The 15,501-nt window shown below is 41.5% G+C and overlaps 1 protein-coding gene across 2 annotated transcripts; it reads right to left on the bottom strand.

Annotated features, from left to right (window-relative positions):
• Positions 1-712: 712 nt before the first annotated feature.
• RPS6KB1 (ribosomal protein S6 kinase B1) lies at positions 713-15,479 on the bottom strand. Of its 2 annotated transcripts, XR_002464898.2 has the most exons (16): positions 15,315-15,479; positions 12,155-12,204; positions 11,439-11,559; positions 11,055-11,123; positions 10,508-10,655; positions 9,820-9,877; positions 9,407-9,507; positions 8,454-8,544; positions 8,172-8,262; positions 7,771-7,878; positions 7,411-7,473; positions 6,584-6,661; positions 5,164-5,271; positions 4,490-4,602; positions 2,793-4,016; positions 713-1,904 (listed from the first exon to the last, which is right to left on the bottom strand). XR_002464898.2 is itself a non-coding variant. In XM_021524876.2 (15 exons), exons 1-15 carry the CDS (start codon positions 15,384-15,386, stop codon positions 3,779-3,781), a joined length of 1,509 nt encoding a protein of 502 aa, XP_021380551.1. In that variant the 5' UTR covers positions 15,387-15,479; the 3' UTR covers positions 713-3,778. The 2 variants fall into 2 exon arrangements, 1 of the variants encoding a protein (XP_021380551.1); XM_021524876.2 differs by having other exon boundaries at positions 713-4,016.
• Positions 15,480-15,501: the final 22 nt, after the last annotated feature.

Below are 15,501 nucleotides of genomic sequence, written 5' to 3'. Positions count from 1 at the left end.
CCCAGGGGAAAGTACCAGAAGGAGCCTCTCTTGGGTCTTTAAGTTCTGAGGGATTTCCTCCTCCATTTCCCATCAGAGCTCTCAGGAAAGACAATGATCTACATTTCCTGTTATACTTAGGGCCTACCTACTTCCTAAAATAAAAACAAATAGGTCACTTGGATTAACATATGTTTAAATTTGCATTTAGGTGCTATTCATATCTACCTTATTTAGCTCTTGAGGATATTTAGTTGCAGTAAACTGTGAGAGATGAAAACCAGGACAGGGATTACCTTTGTTTCGTTAAGGCAGCTCAGGGGTGTTCTTGCAGACAGCTACAGCTGGATTTAGTCTAGAAGACAGCAGCTGGAGAAGTTCCTATATGGGACCTGCACACAAAGATCTGCAGGAAGAATATTCAAGTAATTTGCTTTGTTCTTAATGATTTCTCCTTTGGATAAAGGATTTCCCTCTGAACTGGGAAAATGAAACAGCAAGGAGCCTGCTGTAGAGACAGAATTTAAATAAACCAACCAAACCCCAAACATCAGCCCTAAAACCAGAACAGCCTCCTGAATGTTTGATGCACTTTTTGATTAACACTGAAAGCAGGTTGGGAGCTAATACTGAAAAGAGAACAGACCCAAAACAAACTTCAACTGTTCAGCTTTTAAACAGCACAGCAAAAAAAAAAAAAAAAAAAAAAAAAAAGGGATATTCAAAACAACAATTGAGTAGTTGATTTTTATCTTTTATTATGAGCTAATACCAGGATGACATTCAAATGTCAGATGGCACAATTAAGACAGTCTTGGTAGGAATTATTCCAGCATTCCCAAAATTACAATTTAGTACACGAATGGCGTCAAATGTATGCATCACTCCCACAGAGAAAAATTATGGAATTCTGAATATCTTCTACCAGAACAGTTTCTGCATCAAATGGGGAAAAGAAAAACTGCTGGTAACACAGCTGACCTAGAAACCTTTTCTGGTAATGACCTGCAGAACAAAATATTTCCCTATTTAACATCTAGTAAAAAAAAATATGACTTTTGTTCAAGTTTAAGATTTAATACTTTTATATGGTTAGCCACAACAGGTATTAACCTCAGTTTTACTATATTTTTGTAATGCTACAAAAATCCTATAAAATCAAATTATAGTGAATTTTTCAGTGATTATAATTAAAAAAGCGCAGCTTGTACAAAATAAAAAAAATAAGATTCTATACTCTAATGAAAAATTTAAGACATTTTTAAATGAACAAAAGAAAGCACTTGTTAAGCTCTCCAATATTCAATGCATTCTGCACTTATCTGAAATAGCCAGACAGGAGCTAGAACTCCACTCCCCTTAGTTTACAACTAGTAATTTTGACACTATTATATATATATATATAGAGGATCTATGTCTGATATTTTTACAAATAAATACAGGATAAACCATATTGCATAGTGTGTGCTTGCTGTCTGAGTCACACTCCCAAAGTTTCACAGTTATGGTAGGGAATTCAACTTACAATCTCCGGGCTGAAGCATTGACAGGACATGGAATTTCCTCGGAAAACCAATGGGTTGGGTTTGTGATTGATCAGTGAACTCAGACAAACAACTCTTGCCATTCTTGCCAGCCATTAAACCAATTCCACTGGACAATTCTATCCAGCCAAGCAAAAAGCAACTGCTAGCTGTAACTAGGACCAAGAGAGATCAGCCTCTAAAAAGTTCTTTTCTTATAAACCAAGTTCCTTTATCCTCAGTGAATGTCAGGAAAGTCCAGGTGCTGTGTGTTTGCAGACAGGCCCAGTGCAAACACTCCTGGATTTTGGTTCCACCAAATCACCCGTGGCCACGTCACCAACTGAACAATGGCAATCTTCCAGTATGTCACTGTAAGGTAACTTGATTTTCCTGCTAAAACTAAAAAAAAATTATATTTTTCAACAAAAGGCTTATCAGGAAGTAAAAAAAAAAAACACCTAATTTTTGCTCAGTCATAACCATTTTTTGTGTTGGTTCTTTGTTAGCATCAAGGTATCGCTGAATCCTTCTGCCTTGCCAATTTTCAGCAAAGAGCACTGTGATTGGATTCAATGCTTACAGAGAGTTTTATGGCTTGGATCCTATGGCTCAAAAAGATTCAGTATCCACAGAGTAAGCAGAATCTAGAATAAAAAAATCCCTACTGTTGTGAAACACCAGAAGTAGACTTTGCACAGTTTGACTAAAAGATAATGCAACGTGTGGCAGGCAAAAAGTGACAGGACTTGTATGCAGCTGCATGATCATCTCCACACACACGCACACACCATCCACACTCTAACTCTAGGGTAAAGCTCTGCAGATATTAACCCTTTCACCAGCTATGTTCATGGAAATGCTTTCTCTTTAAGGCAGGAAGTATTTAAAGTAAGGTAAAGTTTTACCTTTATTTTATTCTTTGTACCTGTAAGTCAGTTGTACAGATCGTGACAATTTTTAAAAACATAGTGTCCTTAAGAACATGTTTGCTAAATTAAAGTTTTGCTAAAGTTCTGACCCACTGTGGAAGACATTCACTGAAAGGCCATTGAACACTTTTCTCATACAATCAGCAAATTTATTGCCCCAGCATAGAAAAAAAATGTTGATAAATTTAGAAATGTATAATGGCAGTAAACTACCATAAGCAAAATTTCATTAATAATAATGATAATAATTTTAAAAATCCTCAAATTCTTACCCACTGGTTACAAAAATATTTATTTCCTTATACTCTGGAGGATTTGTCTGTGTTTCCTGTGGTACTTCCTGGAGATTTCTACTGACCTTGTGTTCTGCTCACTGTTGTCTCTCTGTGGGTAAGAATCTGAGCTGCCAAGCTGTGTCCAGCGTGTACAAAAGTGATGCTTCCCAGTGAAATGTCTGCTGAGGACAGGCATGAAATAAGCAGGACGTGTGTGAGCCCATGGCTTCCAGTTAAGCCTAGAACATAGCAGCAGTGCTGTTTGATTAGATCCATTTGTCTTTGCAGGAGAAACAGGGATTTCAGCTGGGGAAGCAGGGAAACAGTTCTCTCCCACCCCACACTGCCAGTGGTCAGTGAGTGATTCATTTATTGATTGGTTGGTTCATGAGGAGGAGAATCAGAACTAGAGCCTTGAACTTTCTTCACAGCAACCAATTAAGTTTGCCTTTTTCATTTTGGGATACTTTCCATAATGAGCTGAATCCAAAAATCTATTTGAAAAATATATATTTTATATATATATATATATATAAAAAAAATTCATTATGTTTTGAATGTGAAACACCAATTAAATTTAGCTTTCCTCTTTGATTCCACCCCATTGTAGGAAACCGCTTAACAAAGCTTGCATGCTAATTACCCCTCAGCTGCAAGCCTGCAGGCATTCCAAACTCTGCCTAGTGAAAGGGCCAACCCTCCTCGACACATTCACGACTACACCAGTGATTCTGAAGCAACATCCTGCCCCTTAATACTGTCAGTTTCGAGCTCTCAAGCTGAAAGATCCTTGATAAGGTGAGAAGATGTCACTGGAATCAGTAAGATGATGTGCCTAGAGTTCTGCAATACCATTTGCTAAAGTTTTTTTTTCTTTTTTATGCACCATTGATTGACAGGAAAAAAAAATCCGTTTTTCTTTGCTTTCCAAGTCTCTCTGTGCAATGACCGATTCTTTGATACTGTCACTTTTTAAAAGTAAACTGAACAAGCCCTCAAATTTCAGCTTCAAGGGGGCTCCTGTCCGTTCTTGCTTTTCCACCTGGCGAGGCTGACGGAAATGGTGTTGTCATAGATTCATGCGCAAGTGCTCCGGTCGTTTGGAAATCATGGGAAAAGCCTGTTTTTTGTAGGGCCCAGAGTTTGGTTGCCGGATTGGAAGTGGTGCTGAAGCCTCTCCACAGACTGTCACATCCATTTGTTCTATTCCGCTGGTCTCCATCGGGTATTCCACAGGTGTCTGGGTGTTGGATGCGCCGGCAGAAGCACCTCTTCCCCAGAATTCCCCAGGGGAAAACTTGACAGGGCTTTAAAACAAGAAATACAGAAAATCAGATGGACACATACCCTTACTCTGCAGGAAACTGCACTCAAATGCATATGGAGAAGCAATTCTAATTCTTCCTTCCACTTTCAGGAGTCTGAGAAATTTCCATGTCTGGATTCTACCAGAGCCTCTTGTAAAATTCTCTCATTTTGAGGTGATAGCAGAAGGGTTTTTCTGTACTAACACGATTCTTTAGTGCTTAGGATGTTCTGAAACAGTTTTAGCTGTATCAGTCACCACTGAGGTTGCATCAGCACTGAAAAGCAACAAATTAGAACTTCATGTGCTGCCCAACACCACAGATTTGTGTTTAATAATGTGGTTTCAATAACAGAATCACTTCTAATGGAAGTGCTGGGCTTACTCAGAAGCAAGGCTGCATTTTATATTTCTAGTGCTTCAACTACTTGTCAAAAAGTGTATTACAAAAAAAAGAAAAAGAAGATAAAGTACCTGACTGGTGTCCTAGGGCTACCTATGAATCTGCGAGGTGATCGAATTTTTGGTTCAAAAGAAAATTTCTCTTTTACGCTTTCGAGTACAGATGGAGCCACATACGTAAAACCCTGCAAAACAGGAAAAAGGCACTGCAACTCACAGGCAAGGATGCATTCAGGATCACTTGTGCAGTTATGAAAATCTGATTGTTACAGGAAAATTATAAAAACGAGAGTCAGTGTAGACAGATGAACCTTTACTCCTTGAAGCAAACAGTGGGACTTAAGGGAGTTGCTACACCCCAGCTGTTTCTCCTCAGATCACGACTTCCACAGGCATACTCAATTTAATTAATTTTGCTCTCTGGACTGGCCATTGTTGTCTCTGCATGACTGTGAAAGCAATGCCATGTGCAGGGCTCACAGTGCAACTCTGAATCAGAATGCTGACATTCCACAAGGGCAGCACTGTTTGTTGGCTGCTGTATAAAGACAACGTCAGCAATAACCAAAGAATTTCAAAGCCTTTAAACATTTCAAACCTGTTACAGGATGTGGATTTAGTTAAGGGAGTTTGCTTCAAGGTGTTAGGAGTCAACAGAATGCATTTAGCTGAAATGCCCCCTTTCCAGCAGCAAATTTCCCCTTTCCCTCTCCACAGTCACTCCTCACTTGTCCTGGTTCACTCACCAGAAAAACCTGGTTGGCACTTTCACTGAGAGTTGAGTCATCTGGGCTATCAACAGGTGTCTGACGTGTAAACTTTGAATCAAACTGGCTCACATCCTCTTCAGATTGCTTTGCAAAAACAAAATGATTAAGGGTTTATATTACAGATATCAACCAAATGGCTCAGCGGTGAGCAGTGCAGCCTCTGGATGGAGTTCATTCCATGGGTTTTTGGCAGAGCTCTGCTGGAGGAAAACCCTGGAGTGGTGTCGGAATCCTGTCGCTGCCACTGGGAGGTCACTATGGGCACTGACACTGAGAAATAAAGGCAAGGGGGAGGGGCAAAAATTATGGATCAAAAAGGAACACAAATTAAAAAGATGCCTTTTTTAAAAATCTAAAATTATAAACAAAAACTTTTAGAAATACAATGCCAGTTTCTTGCAAGTTTAGCCCTTGTCACAACCAGTACAGAACAGTTGTAACTATTTAGTTTTTGGAGGCCTCTCCAGTTAGTTTTGTCCTGTTTTTGCAGATACAGAAGTGTTTATAGTCTGAGGGATAGAGGACAACTCTGGAATAATGATTATGAGGAATATTGTTTTATTTGGTTAAAGAAGAGCAGTAATTCCAAAACCCTTTCTTTATTCCCTTGGAAAGGCAGCAGGTGCTCATTTGTGCAGGCCTTCATGTGACCATAGAAGCACATGTTGAAAAACCATCTGGTTTATACAAGAAACTTCCATAAAATTGCTACTAACAGAAAAAACCCAAACCACCTTCAGATAAACTTTTGCAAGTATCAGTCTTGAGTCTTTCTGAGGGGAAAAAGGTCTGGAGTCCCTCATGCTGTAGAATGCTTGACATTAGTGATGCTTAAGCCAGTTTTAAGTGAGAATTTTAGTAGCTGGGAATTACAGACGTGGCAATACCCACAGCTGCTGGAGCTGATTGTACCCAGAGGGAAAAACAGACACCCTCCAAATACAAGATGGGATAATAAAAACTTGTTCATCACATCACTAGTTTGAGGTAAACTCTAACTACTGCTTATAATGCACAAGATGCATTGTAAAGATTAATAAGCAAACGCAGAAAATGCTTAATTAGGTGATTTCATTTACTTTTGCTTAACAACTCTATCTAGTTGAAACTAAGTACTGACTTACTGTAGAGGGTTTAGCAGCTGATCTCAGAGGGAACTGCACTTGCAGGTCTGTTTAACCTACGGGTCAGAAGCAGGAGGAATTCAGACTGAATCAGGTGCTAGGTCAGATCTGACAGCTTTAATTGAGGGTGAATCTGTCCCCTGAGTTGATATAGCTCAAGTACCAGGAATCAATGGCACTCCAGTTTGTAAAGTGAACGTTTCTAAGTTTTATTAAGATCTTTGCTGAAGGCACACAGGGCATATCTCTCTCCCAGTATTCCCAGTACATACCAATAAGGGTTTAAAAGGAGGTTCCACCTTGCGTGCCAGCAGCTCGTCCCAGTTGATGTGTCTGAAGAACGCGTGAGCCTGCAGGAGGGACAACAGCACAGTCAGCACTGCCCCCAGGGCACAGAGCCCAGAGCTTCACCATTAACATCTTCTATCCAGGCCCTCTCTCTGGGTGTTCCTTTCCAAAATCACATTTGGTTTAGTGTAGAATATTCTGCAGCACTACCTCACAGTAGCTGGAAGAGCTGAGAATTGAGATCACGCCTCCAAGTCAGACAACACGTCCCCGTTTCCTTGGGAGTGTCAGAAAAAGCCAGTTTACATGCAAAATACCTCTGCATTTTCCAACTTCAGAAGTTAAACCATGACAAAACACTGCAATAATGACAAATTATCTGAACTGTGAAATATGGAGGACTCTCTAAAACTTGTCAATATCGGCACAAAAAGAAAGTTAAGCTGGAATGCCACACTTCTCCCTTCAGGGAGCTGCACTAATACAGGGTTGGCAAGGTTTTCATCAGACTGCCAAGAGTATCCTCACCCTTCCAGGGCTGCACAATTAGCATTGTGCAACTACTAGAAAAGATCTACTGCAAGACTGAGCTAAAGAATAGAAGTTATTTTCCAAATCTCAAATAATCAAATAGCCAGACAGCTGCTTTTGTTGAGCTTTAAAGACTTGAGGTTTTGAGGAGTTGTCACATGTGGCTGCCTTTCTGCTCATTACCCTTCAAGACAGGCACTCTCCTTCCTTGAGGTACCTTCAAAGCTGTTTTATTTTCAGTGAGGTCATTTAAGAAGTCTCAAGTTTAAGTTCAAGTTACCTGAACTTCTCCAGCATCTCCAGGACCAGCTCCTAGACGTGAGGCAGCATTTCTTTTTAGCAGCTTGATGAGAAATAACACCCAAAAAAGCAGAATTAGTTATGCTGTTATAACCAGACTAGTTCTGCCATGAATCATCACTTCAATGAGTACTGTGCAGAATGAATACAGAACAATCAGAAAAATCTCCATTCACTTGAAAACAGTTGTATTTTCAAGGGAAATCATTTTCTGTACCACTCAGCAAAAAGGTGACTCAAGCAGCAATAAACCAAGCTTGAACTGAACAGCCACAGTGGTATCCTTTACATTTCTATTTTCTACATAGAAGTGGAGTACTGACAGTCATTAAGATTCTACCTTTTTAAGCAGATCTCTGGCTTCTTGTGTGAGGTAGGGAGGCAAGTTGAGTTTACACTTGAGAATCTTGTCAATTGTTTTCTTTCTGTTCTCCCCAGTGAAAGGAGGCTGGAAAAGTACCATTGAAAAAGGAGGAAAAACAGGACTTGTTCAGATCTTTAATTTGTGTACACAGAACTTACTTCAGTCATTTATAAAGCAGGTAAAACTACTGCAAATAGGCACTGTTTGGATAAAAGCAGCTCATGTCTGTAGTCAAACCTGAGAGCTGGATTTTGGTTCTTTTTCACTTGCAGTGGGTATATATACAATATATGTATTTATTCATGCAGCTGAGTGAGGGTACAGGGAAGCAGGAAAGCTACAAAGGGAAATACATGCAATTATAACTGTGCACCTACTGCTCCAGTCAGCATGTCATACATTAATGCCCCCAGACTCCACCAGTCCACAGCACGGTTATGCCCACTCCTCATCAAGATTTCAGGGGCCCTGTAAGCAGAAAAATGAAAATGTTTTAATGAGCTTAATACTAATTGTGACTGCTATTTTCCAACAAAACCCCGTTTATCAAGTAAAGTTCTCCTTAATGACTGAACATATGAACCACCAGTTAAAAAAGGCAAACCACAGCCATTACCCCCAGAGCAGAGCAATATTTTGTATTTCATCATGCAGCTCACATGTATTCAATTGTTCCACAGAATGTGTGTGTGACTGTTCCATCGTGAATGGATTCTTTACATAACCCGAAGTCAGTCAGTTTTACATGACCTGAAATTAAATAGATCACATTTAAGACTTGTCAGAATTCTGCTATTTGTAGAAGTAACATTGAGAAGAATTAGGAATTTTTAATATGGATATGTAATTATTCTGAATTACTTCTGACAGAGCAATGCAGCTATAAAATAGGAAAAGGTAATCACACTTACAGAGAAAACCAAGTGCTGCCACTTGACAAACTACCAAAGCTAATTCAAATACAGGCAAATGTATTTAAACGTAGACTGTAGAGTATCATTTAGCTAAAAAGTAGGTTACTGAATTTTACTGTCTGCTTCGAAATTCACAGAATGATCTTCAACAAACTGTAAAGTGCCCTGAATAATTCAGTACAAAAACTCAGACTAAGTAAACACGTTGTTTAGGAAAACATGAAAATTCTGGGTGGCACAGACTGCCAGACTAATCAGTGCCACAGTCACTGGGACAATGCAGTCGGGAACTGAAAGTGCTGTCAGTGGGAAGTGTCAGCTGCTGGCTAAGTCATTTCAGCCACAGATAATGTGGCATCCTACCCAAACTGCCTTTCCTACCATCAGTCATCCCCATTGACTAAAATGTCACAGGTTCTACTTCACAATGATCCAACAGAAGAAGAAAAATCCAGAGGTGCAGAAATGGCAAATCAACCACTCAAAACATGTCTGGGTCCATGTAACTGAGCTTTCTGTGGCCTATTAAACCAAAGAAGCTGAGTTTGAGGGCAATTAGCTCTGGCAGCACTTCACTATCCCAGGAGTGGTACAACCCTTGCGCTTTCTAAGGAGATTCACCTAAAACTGAGGTGCTGTGACCTTTGGGAGAATTGTTTTCAAAGGACTGGCAGCCTGACTCATGGCTAGAGTTCTACCTTGATGATTAAGCATGATATTTTCTGGCTTCAGATCCCGGTAGATGATTCCTTTTTGATGCAGGTGCCCCAGTGCCATGGAGATTTCTGCCAAGTAAAAGCTGAAAGGGAACAAAAATCAGACATATTTAATCATGCAGAGCATCTTGAGCAAGTCTCTCCCAGTTTTCAACCCCCAAACCTTGACCACTGCCCTATGGACAGAGCCTCACTGAGCAGCCAGCAGTGGACCCTCCTCTGTTGTAAGACTGGAGTTCCACCAGCACAAACTGGTGAGGGCAGCACATATACACCCTCCCCAAACCCACTGAACTGCTCTTTTACTACACTCTGAAATGAATGAGTAGTTAAATATAGTTTAAGCACTTGGAATAAAACCCAAACTATTAATTTACAAAAACAGCTTTACTTACCAGGCTGTGTCTTCCATAAATATCCCTTCTCTCTCTAACTGCATAAATAATTCTCCTCCTGTCACGAGAAAAAATAGATTGTACTCAATTAAAAGTATCATTTTAAGTCAGTCAAAAGTCTATTTTCTAGGAAAACTATAAGCAACAGGTATTTTTGCCTGTGGTACAATAGGCTGTTTCACAAAAAAACAACTGAGCCACTGTTCTGTTACTCTCAGGATTCCAGCAACCTGAAGAAATCAGCATTTAAAAACCAAGAGCACTTCTGTCCCTGTTTTTTGTGGTTACAGCTTGAAAAAAAATTGCTCCTAATCTGTGTCTGTTTCCCTCACCATTAAATAAAGGTAACACTTTCTTCAGTCACAAAGAACCTGCAAGGACTAAACCCTCAGGTAACTCTGTCGGATTGCACAGAACACACAAAAATGACAAATCTAGAGGAAGGAAAAGCCTTAAAACCCTTTCTCTCCTGTACTGTCATGAAAACCAACTATTTTATATTTCATTCCTCTTTATTGTATGGAATTAGAAAGTTTATTCATGTTCTTCTATGTATTTTTAATACAAACTTGTTTCAGTTTAAGACACCTAGCCATCATTAATTGGCCTTTCACTTGTAGGCTAAGAACCCCAAATTCTTGATTGTGCAAGACCCCAGGAAAGATGTAAAACAATGTTATATACTGACCACTGAGATACTCAAGGATGAGGTAGAGTTTTCCACCAGTCTGAAAGGCATAAATTAAGTCTACAATGAAGGGATGTTTCACTTCCTCCAGTATATTCCTCTCTGCTTTCGTGTGAGCTGTATCCTTGGCATTCCTTACAATCATTGCCTGCAAAAAGCAGGGATATGTGAGCACAGAACATGCTAAACAAGGCAGACTTTTATACTGATTCAATTCTGAATTTATTAAATTACAACGCTACATAGGAGTTAGCAACAGCATTAAAAAATTACATTTCACCACAGTATCTACATAAGAGGTTTATTTCATAGAATCACACAATAATTTAGCTTGGAAAGGACCTCCTGACCTATTTAAATGAGCTGCTGAGAACTACACAGACAGAAAAATTTGGAGTTTAATTCTAATACCAACTGTATCTGAGTAAAAACTGTATATATCCTTGAAGTTATTTTATGCATATTAAATCATTAGATAATTCTAAAATGGAGGGATATATGTTTGGTTTATTTTTTAAGATTCAGAGAGTAGTGAAATTCAGGTTACCTTTTTAAGAACTTTCATGGCAAATATTTTCCCGGTGTTTGCTCCGGTTACTTTTCGTACTTGAAACACCTAAACAACACCAACACAACAGCAATCACATGTTTCAGCTGCATTAACTGCCACAAGCTAAAAAGCAAAGTTGTGCAACAGAGAGAGAGAGAGGAGATCACCCACAAACTACAAGGCAAGAAGCAGAGACTGGATGCAGAATGAGTTTGGGCCGTTCCAGTGAGGCTCTGCCAGGGAGCTCAGTGCCAAGCCTGGCAGCTGGGGGTGCTTCTGGCCCGTTGCAGCTGTGGCAGAGTGGACTTTTCAGAGAGGGGGGATGAGAGCAAAGCAAGGGGCCCTGGGGGTGGGAGGGACTCGGTGCTGGAGGCTCCTGACCTTGCCGTAGCCGCCCTTGCCCAGCACGCGCAGTAGCTCGAAGCACTCGGGGCGGATCTTCTCGGGGCCTCTGTTCACGCTGGTCTCTGAAATCTCAAATTTTTCACAATGTTCCATCCCACTGCAGAAAAGCAGAACAAGGCTGTGAGTCTACCTGGTAGTGAGAAGGGAGGAAATGAAAGCACTGACTCCCTGGAAAGTGTCTGACTGACAGTGGCAGAGAGCTGGAGGGCTCCCAGCACCAGCAATGATTGTTGGTGGCGTGCAAAGCTGCAGCTTGCACTGAGAAGGTTGCCTGCAGGTTTTGGGGATTTATAGTAGCAAGATTTCCTCCAAACCCCTTCAATTTAATGCACAATACATCTCTGCATTACACCAGAATTAAGTTTAGAGGATGAAAACCTCAAACTGACTCAGGTATTTCTTTGTATCATTATATCCATATTACAAATGTCATTCAAAGGCAAGAGATTTGTTGGAAGAAACAAGGATCAAAAGACAAAAAGCAGCTTTCACCAGAATTCTTTTTATTATTATTATTTTATTTCAAGATACAATTGACAAATTTTAATGTGAGGAAATAGTGAAACATCTAAAAATGACTCAAAATGGAACCAGAATGACAAAATTTTCTATTTACCTTAACAATGTAACAAAATTAGAAGTTATTTGTGGTGGGCATGAATGATACAGAATATTTTCTAGCAGCAACTTACAGGTCATATTGGCCAACTCCTCCATGGTCCATGCTCTCACTTAACTGACCCTGGGGAGGAGAAGTGTAGGAGAAAGATGAATTAGAAAAAGGAAAATATTAAAAATAAATGCACTGATGTGGTTTACGACTTTTTAAGTTTGAGAAGAAATATCTATATAATTAAATAGGTCAGGAATAAAAAGTTATCAGCAGAAGATCCAAAAATCTACTAAATTCTGTGCCAGATTTGCAGTACTGCCATGAGTCTCAAGCAGTGACACAGGGAACCCCTGTCTTACTTGGCTGCATAGTTATTCAATCACTTAAATTTCAGAGGTACAATTTCACACCCCCAAGTGAACTTGAAAAATGTTAGGGTACTGCAGGTTTCTTTAAAATTCCTCTTACACTGAAATTTTTGAGTCCTGTTGCAGTACTATGCAAATGAGATCAATAATAAAGATTATGTGAACAGATGAACTGGGACTCCTCTGCACTAAAAATCTACTGAGAAAGTTTTATTATTTTATGTTGGCTAGTCAAATCCCAATAATGATGAAAGAATTCAGCTTTACTCTAAAGCAAATTTTCTGACCAATAATCAGTACTGAACAAGTTCCTGCATTTCAGCACCACAACCAGTCACCATTAAGAAATGGGGTTGAATTCTGAAGAGGCATTTTCCTCAAAGAATTTTTAACCTGATCCCTTCCCTCTTAACTGTGGCTCTGCATGGCAAAAGAAATGCAAAGGCAGCAGACAGCTGGAATGAATGCAAATAGAATGGCAGGGGCAAGCTTCTAGTGAGCTGCTGTACAGTCACATTCTTATTTTTAAAAATATGGACACAAAATAACAACTGTGAGTTCATGGTGAACAGCCTGGGACCTACAGACTGATATAAATATATTGAGTGACTTGTGAAATTCAGCAAAGTAGAAAAAGAAAACCCACTGAGATCTGCAAAACTCAGCCCAAGCCAAGGAGTGCATTTTAAAACATTATCCAAGTGAAAACACTAACCAAAGAAAACTCAAAACTTTTTTCAACAGCTTCCAGACCATTGCAATGTTTAAGTTTACAGAGGCTGGTTTATTTTGGGTGATCTAAAGGGGAATTTAACTCTTGGATCTACCTACTAGCACCACAAGCAATTAAGGAGTCCAAAAGATCAGGTTTGTTTCCAGCTCAGAGAGCTGCCAGCTGATGTCCTCCTGTTGACATTTATTAGAGAAATCCAGCTTATTGACATGTTTCACAATAAAAGCCACTAGAGCTGCCCTTGACCCCACTCTTAGATGCCAACAAATGAATTTTAAAAAATTCAACCCAGACAATAAACACCCCTCAGTTCCCAGAGCAACTCCTCCTGTTGCCCAATGGTTCTGGCAAAGTTTACGTCTGCCGCTCTTGCTCCTGTGAACTTTGGGTTTCAATCTCAGTATTAATTTAACCAAAAGTCACTTAAAATACCATTCTAGTATTTTTTCAGGGTTCCTTCTCATGTCACAACACCAAGAAAGGCATTGGGAAGCCACCAGCTCTTCAGTCCATACATTGTTTCATTTATTACAAACACCTAAATTAAGGCTGAGGCTTTTTTCACCATAATAATTAGTGCAAACAACCACATGGCTTATGAGGAAACTTAAACAAGGCTTCAGATTTTTCCAGGATGGCTGTGCCACAAACCCACAACTGAGCTATCTGGACTCACAATTTTCAGGAGATACCAGAAACCAACACCAGAAATTTGACAACACAGTCCTGAGTGTTCCCCTTGCTCATTCCTGGATCTCCACTGCTCTGGCTGCATCTTCTCTCTGATCCCAGCAGGACACACACCCTGTGGAGATAACTTCCACTGGAATTGTTCCCCTCACACATTCCTGATGTTCCCCTCCTTCCTTGCTCTTACAGTTCCTGCTCTTCGGTTGTTTTCCTCTCAAGCCCATTCTCACCCTCCTTTATCTGTTTGCCAAAAGGCACCTGAGAGCAACCAAGGTTGCCAAAGTCCATAGAAATGGCAATCATGGCAAAGTTTGAACATCCACAATGGTTTCATTGTTCCCTGAGACTAAATTACAGGAACACAGGAGAGAACAAACTCAACTTTCTGGCCACCTCCATCAGAACCTGTTCTTGGCAGCATTAACAGGCTGATGCAAGAAACATTTTCTAAAGCCAAGTGTTTTATTGATTGTAGAGGTGACAGACAGAGCTTCTCCTGCAAGCTGAGAAGCTTTCAAGCCTTCAGCTGTCAAAACAATGCCTGCAGGTTCCAGGGAGCGTGGGTAACAGAGAATCAGCTTATCTCCCCAAGGGAAGTACCTGGAGGGAACCTACAGCACACATGGAAGGGACTTTTTACAAGAGCATGGAGGTTTAGATCAGATATCAGGGGGAATTTCTGCCCTGGGAGGGTGGGCAGGCCCTGACACAGGGTGCCCAGAGAAGCTGTGGCTGCCCCATCCCGGGAAGTGTCCGAGGACAGGGCTTGGAGCCACCTGGGACAGGGGAAGGTGTCCCCGCCCACGGCCTGAGATGATCTTTAAGGTCCATTCCAACCCAAATCGTTCCATGATCTCCAAGACTGCCATTAGTATTTAAAGAGCAGAAAACAAATGCAGTGGCGCTTTGAGCAACAGCAAACGCTTAATATACAAACCAATATCAAAAAGCAACGCAAGACCTAGAAAAACATAAACAGAGATGATGCAATAAAATCCCCCTAAGGCTCTGACAGGATCTAGATGAGCATCACGAGCTGCAAATTGCACATTATCAGCTGCGCTGCTGGGCGAGCAGGAGACGCAAACAGCGCTGACCCGCCTAACGCAGCGTTTCAAACCTCGCTTTTTCATTTTGGCGCGACAGCAGCGACTTTACACGGCTCCAGAAAGATCGGCATTCCCGCACTGACGTTCGGACATGTGACAATACAGAAATAATTTTTTTTAAAAAAAGCCCCGCTGCGGCGCTTGTGCCGCGCTCCCAGGCCGGAGTTCCGCGGGGAGCAGCGGCGGCGCGGATGTCCCGGGGCGGCGCGGGCCCTGCCCGGCCACAGCTCCGGCCTCGCCGCCGCCTCAGCGCGGCCCCCGCCCGGCCCCGCGGCGCCTCCCGCGCCTCCCTCCCTCAGGCCTGCCCCGCTGCCTCCCCGGCCCCGCTGCCGCTCTCACCCCCTCCTCCAGCTCCTCGTCCGAGCCCGCCTCCTCGGGCTGGTCCAGGTCGATGTCGAACACTCCCGCCATGGCGCCGCCGCCCCTCGCTGGCTCCGCCGGGTGCCCGGGGCCTGCGCCGCCTCATGGGCCCGCGCCCCGCAGCGCCGCCGCGGCCGCCATCACCGGCTGCGCGGCCGCAGCGCGC

The sequence above is a fragment of the Lonchura striata genome, chromosome 20, assembly GCF_046129695.1.
Source record: "Lonchura striata isolate bLonStr1 chromosome 20, bLonStr1.mat, whole genome shotgun sequence".
NCBI classification, from domain to species: domain Eukaryota; kingdom Metazoa; phylum Chordata; class Aves; order Passeriformes; family Estrildidae; genus Lonchura; species Lonchura striata.
Note: the sequence above shows the minus strand (reverse complement) of the source record. Positions and strands in the feature narration are given on the sequence as shown.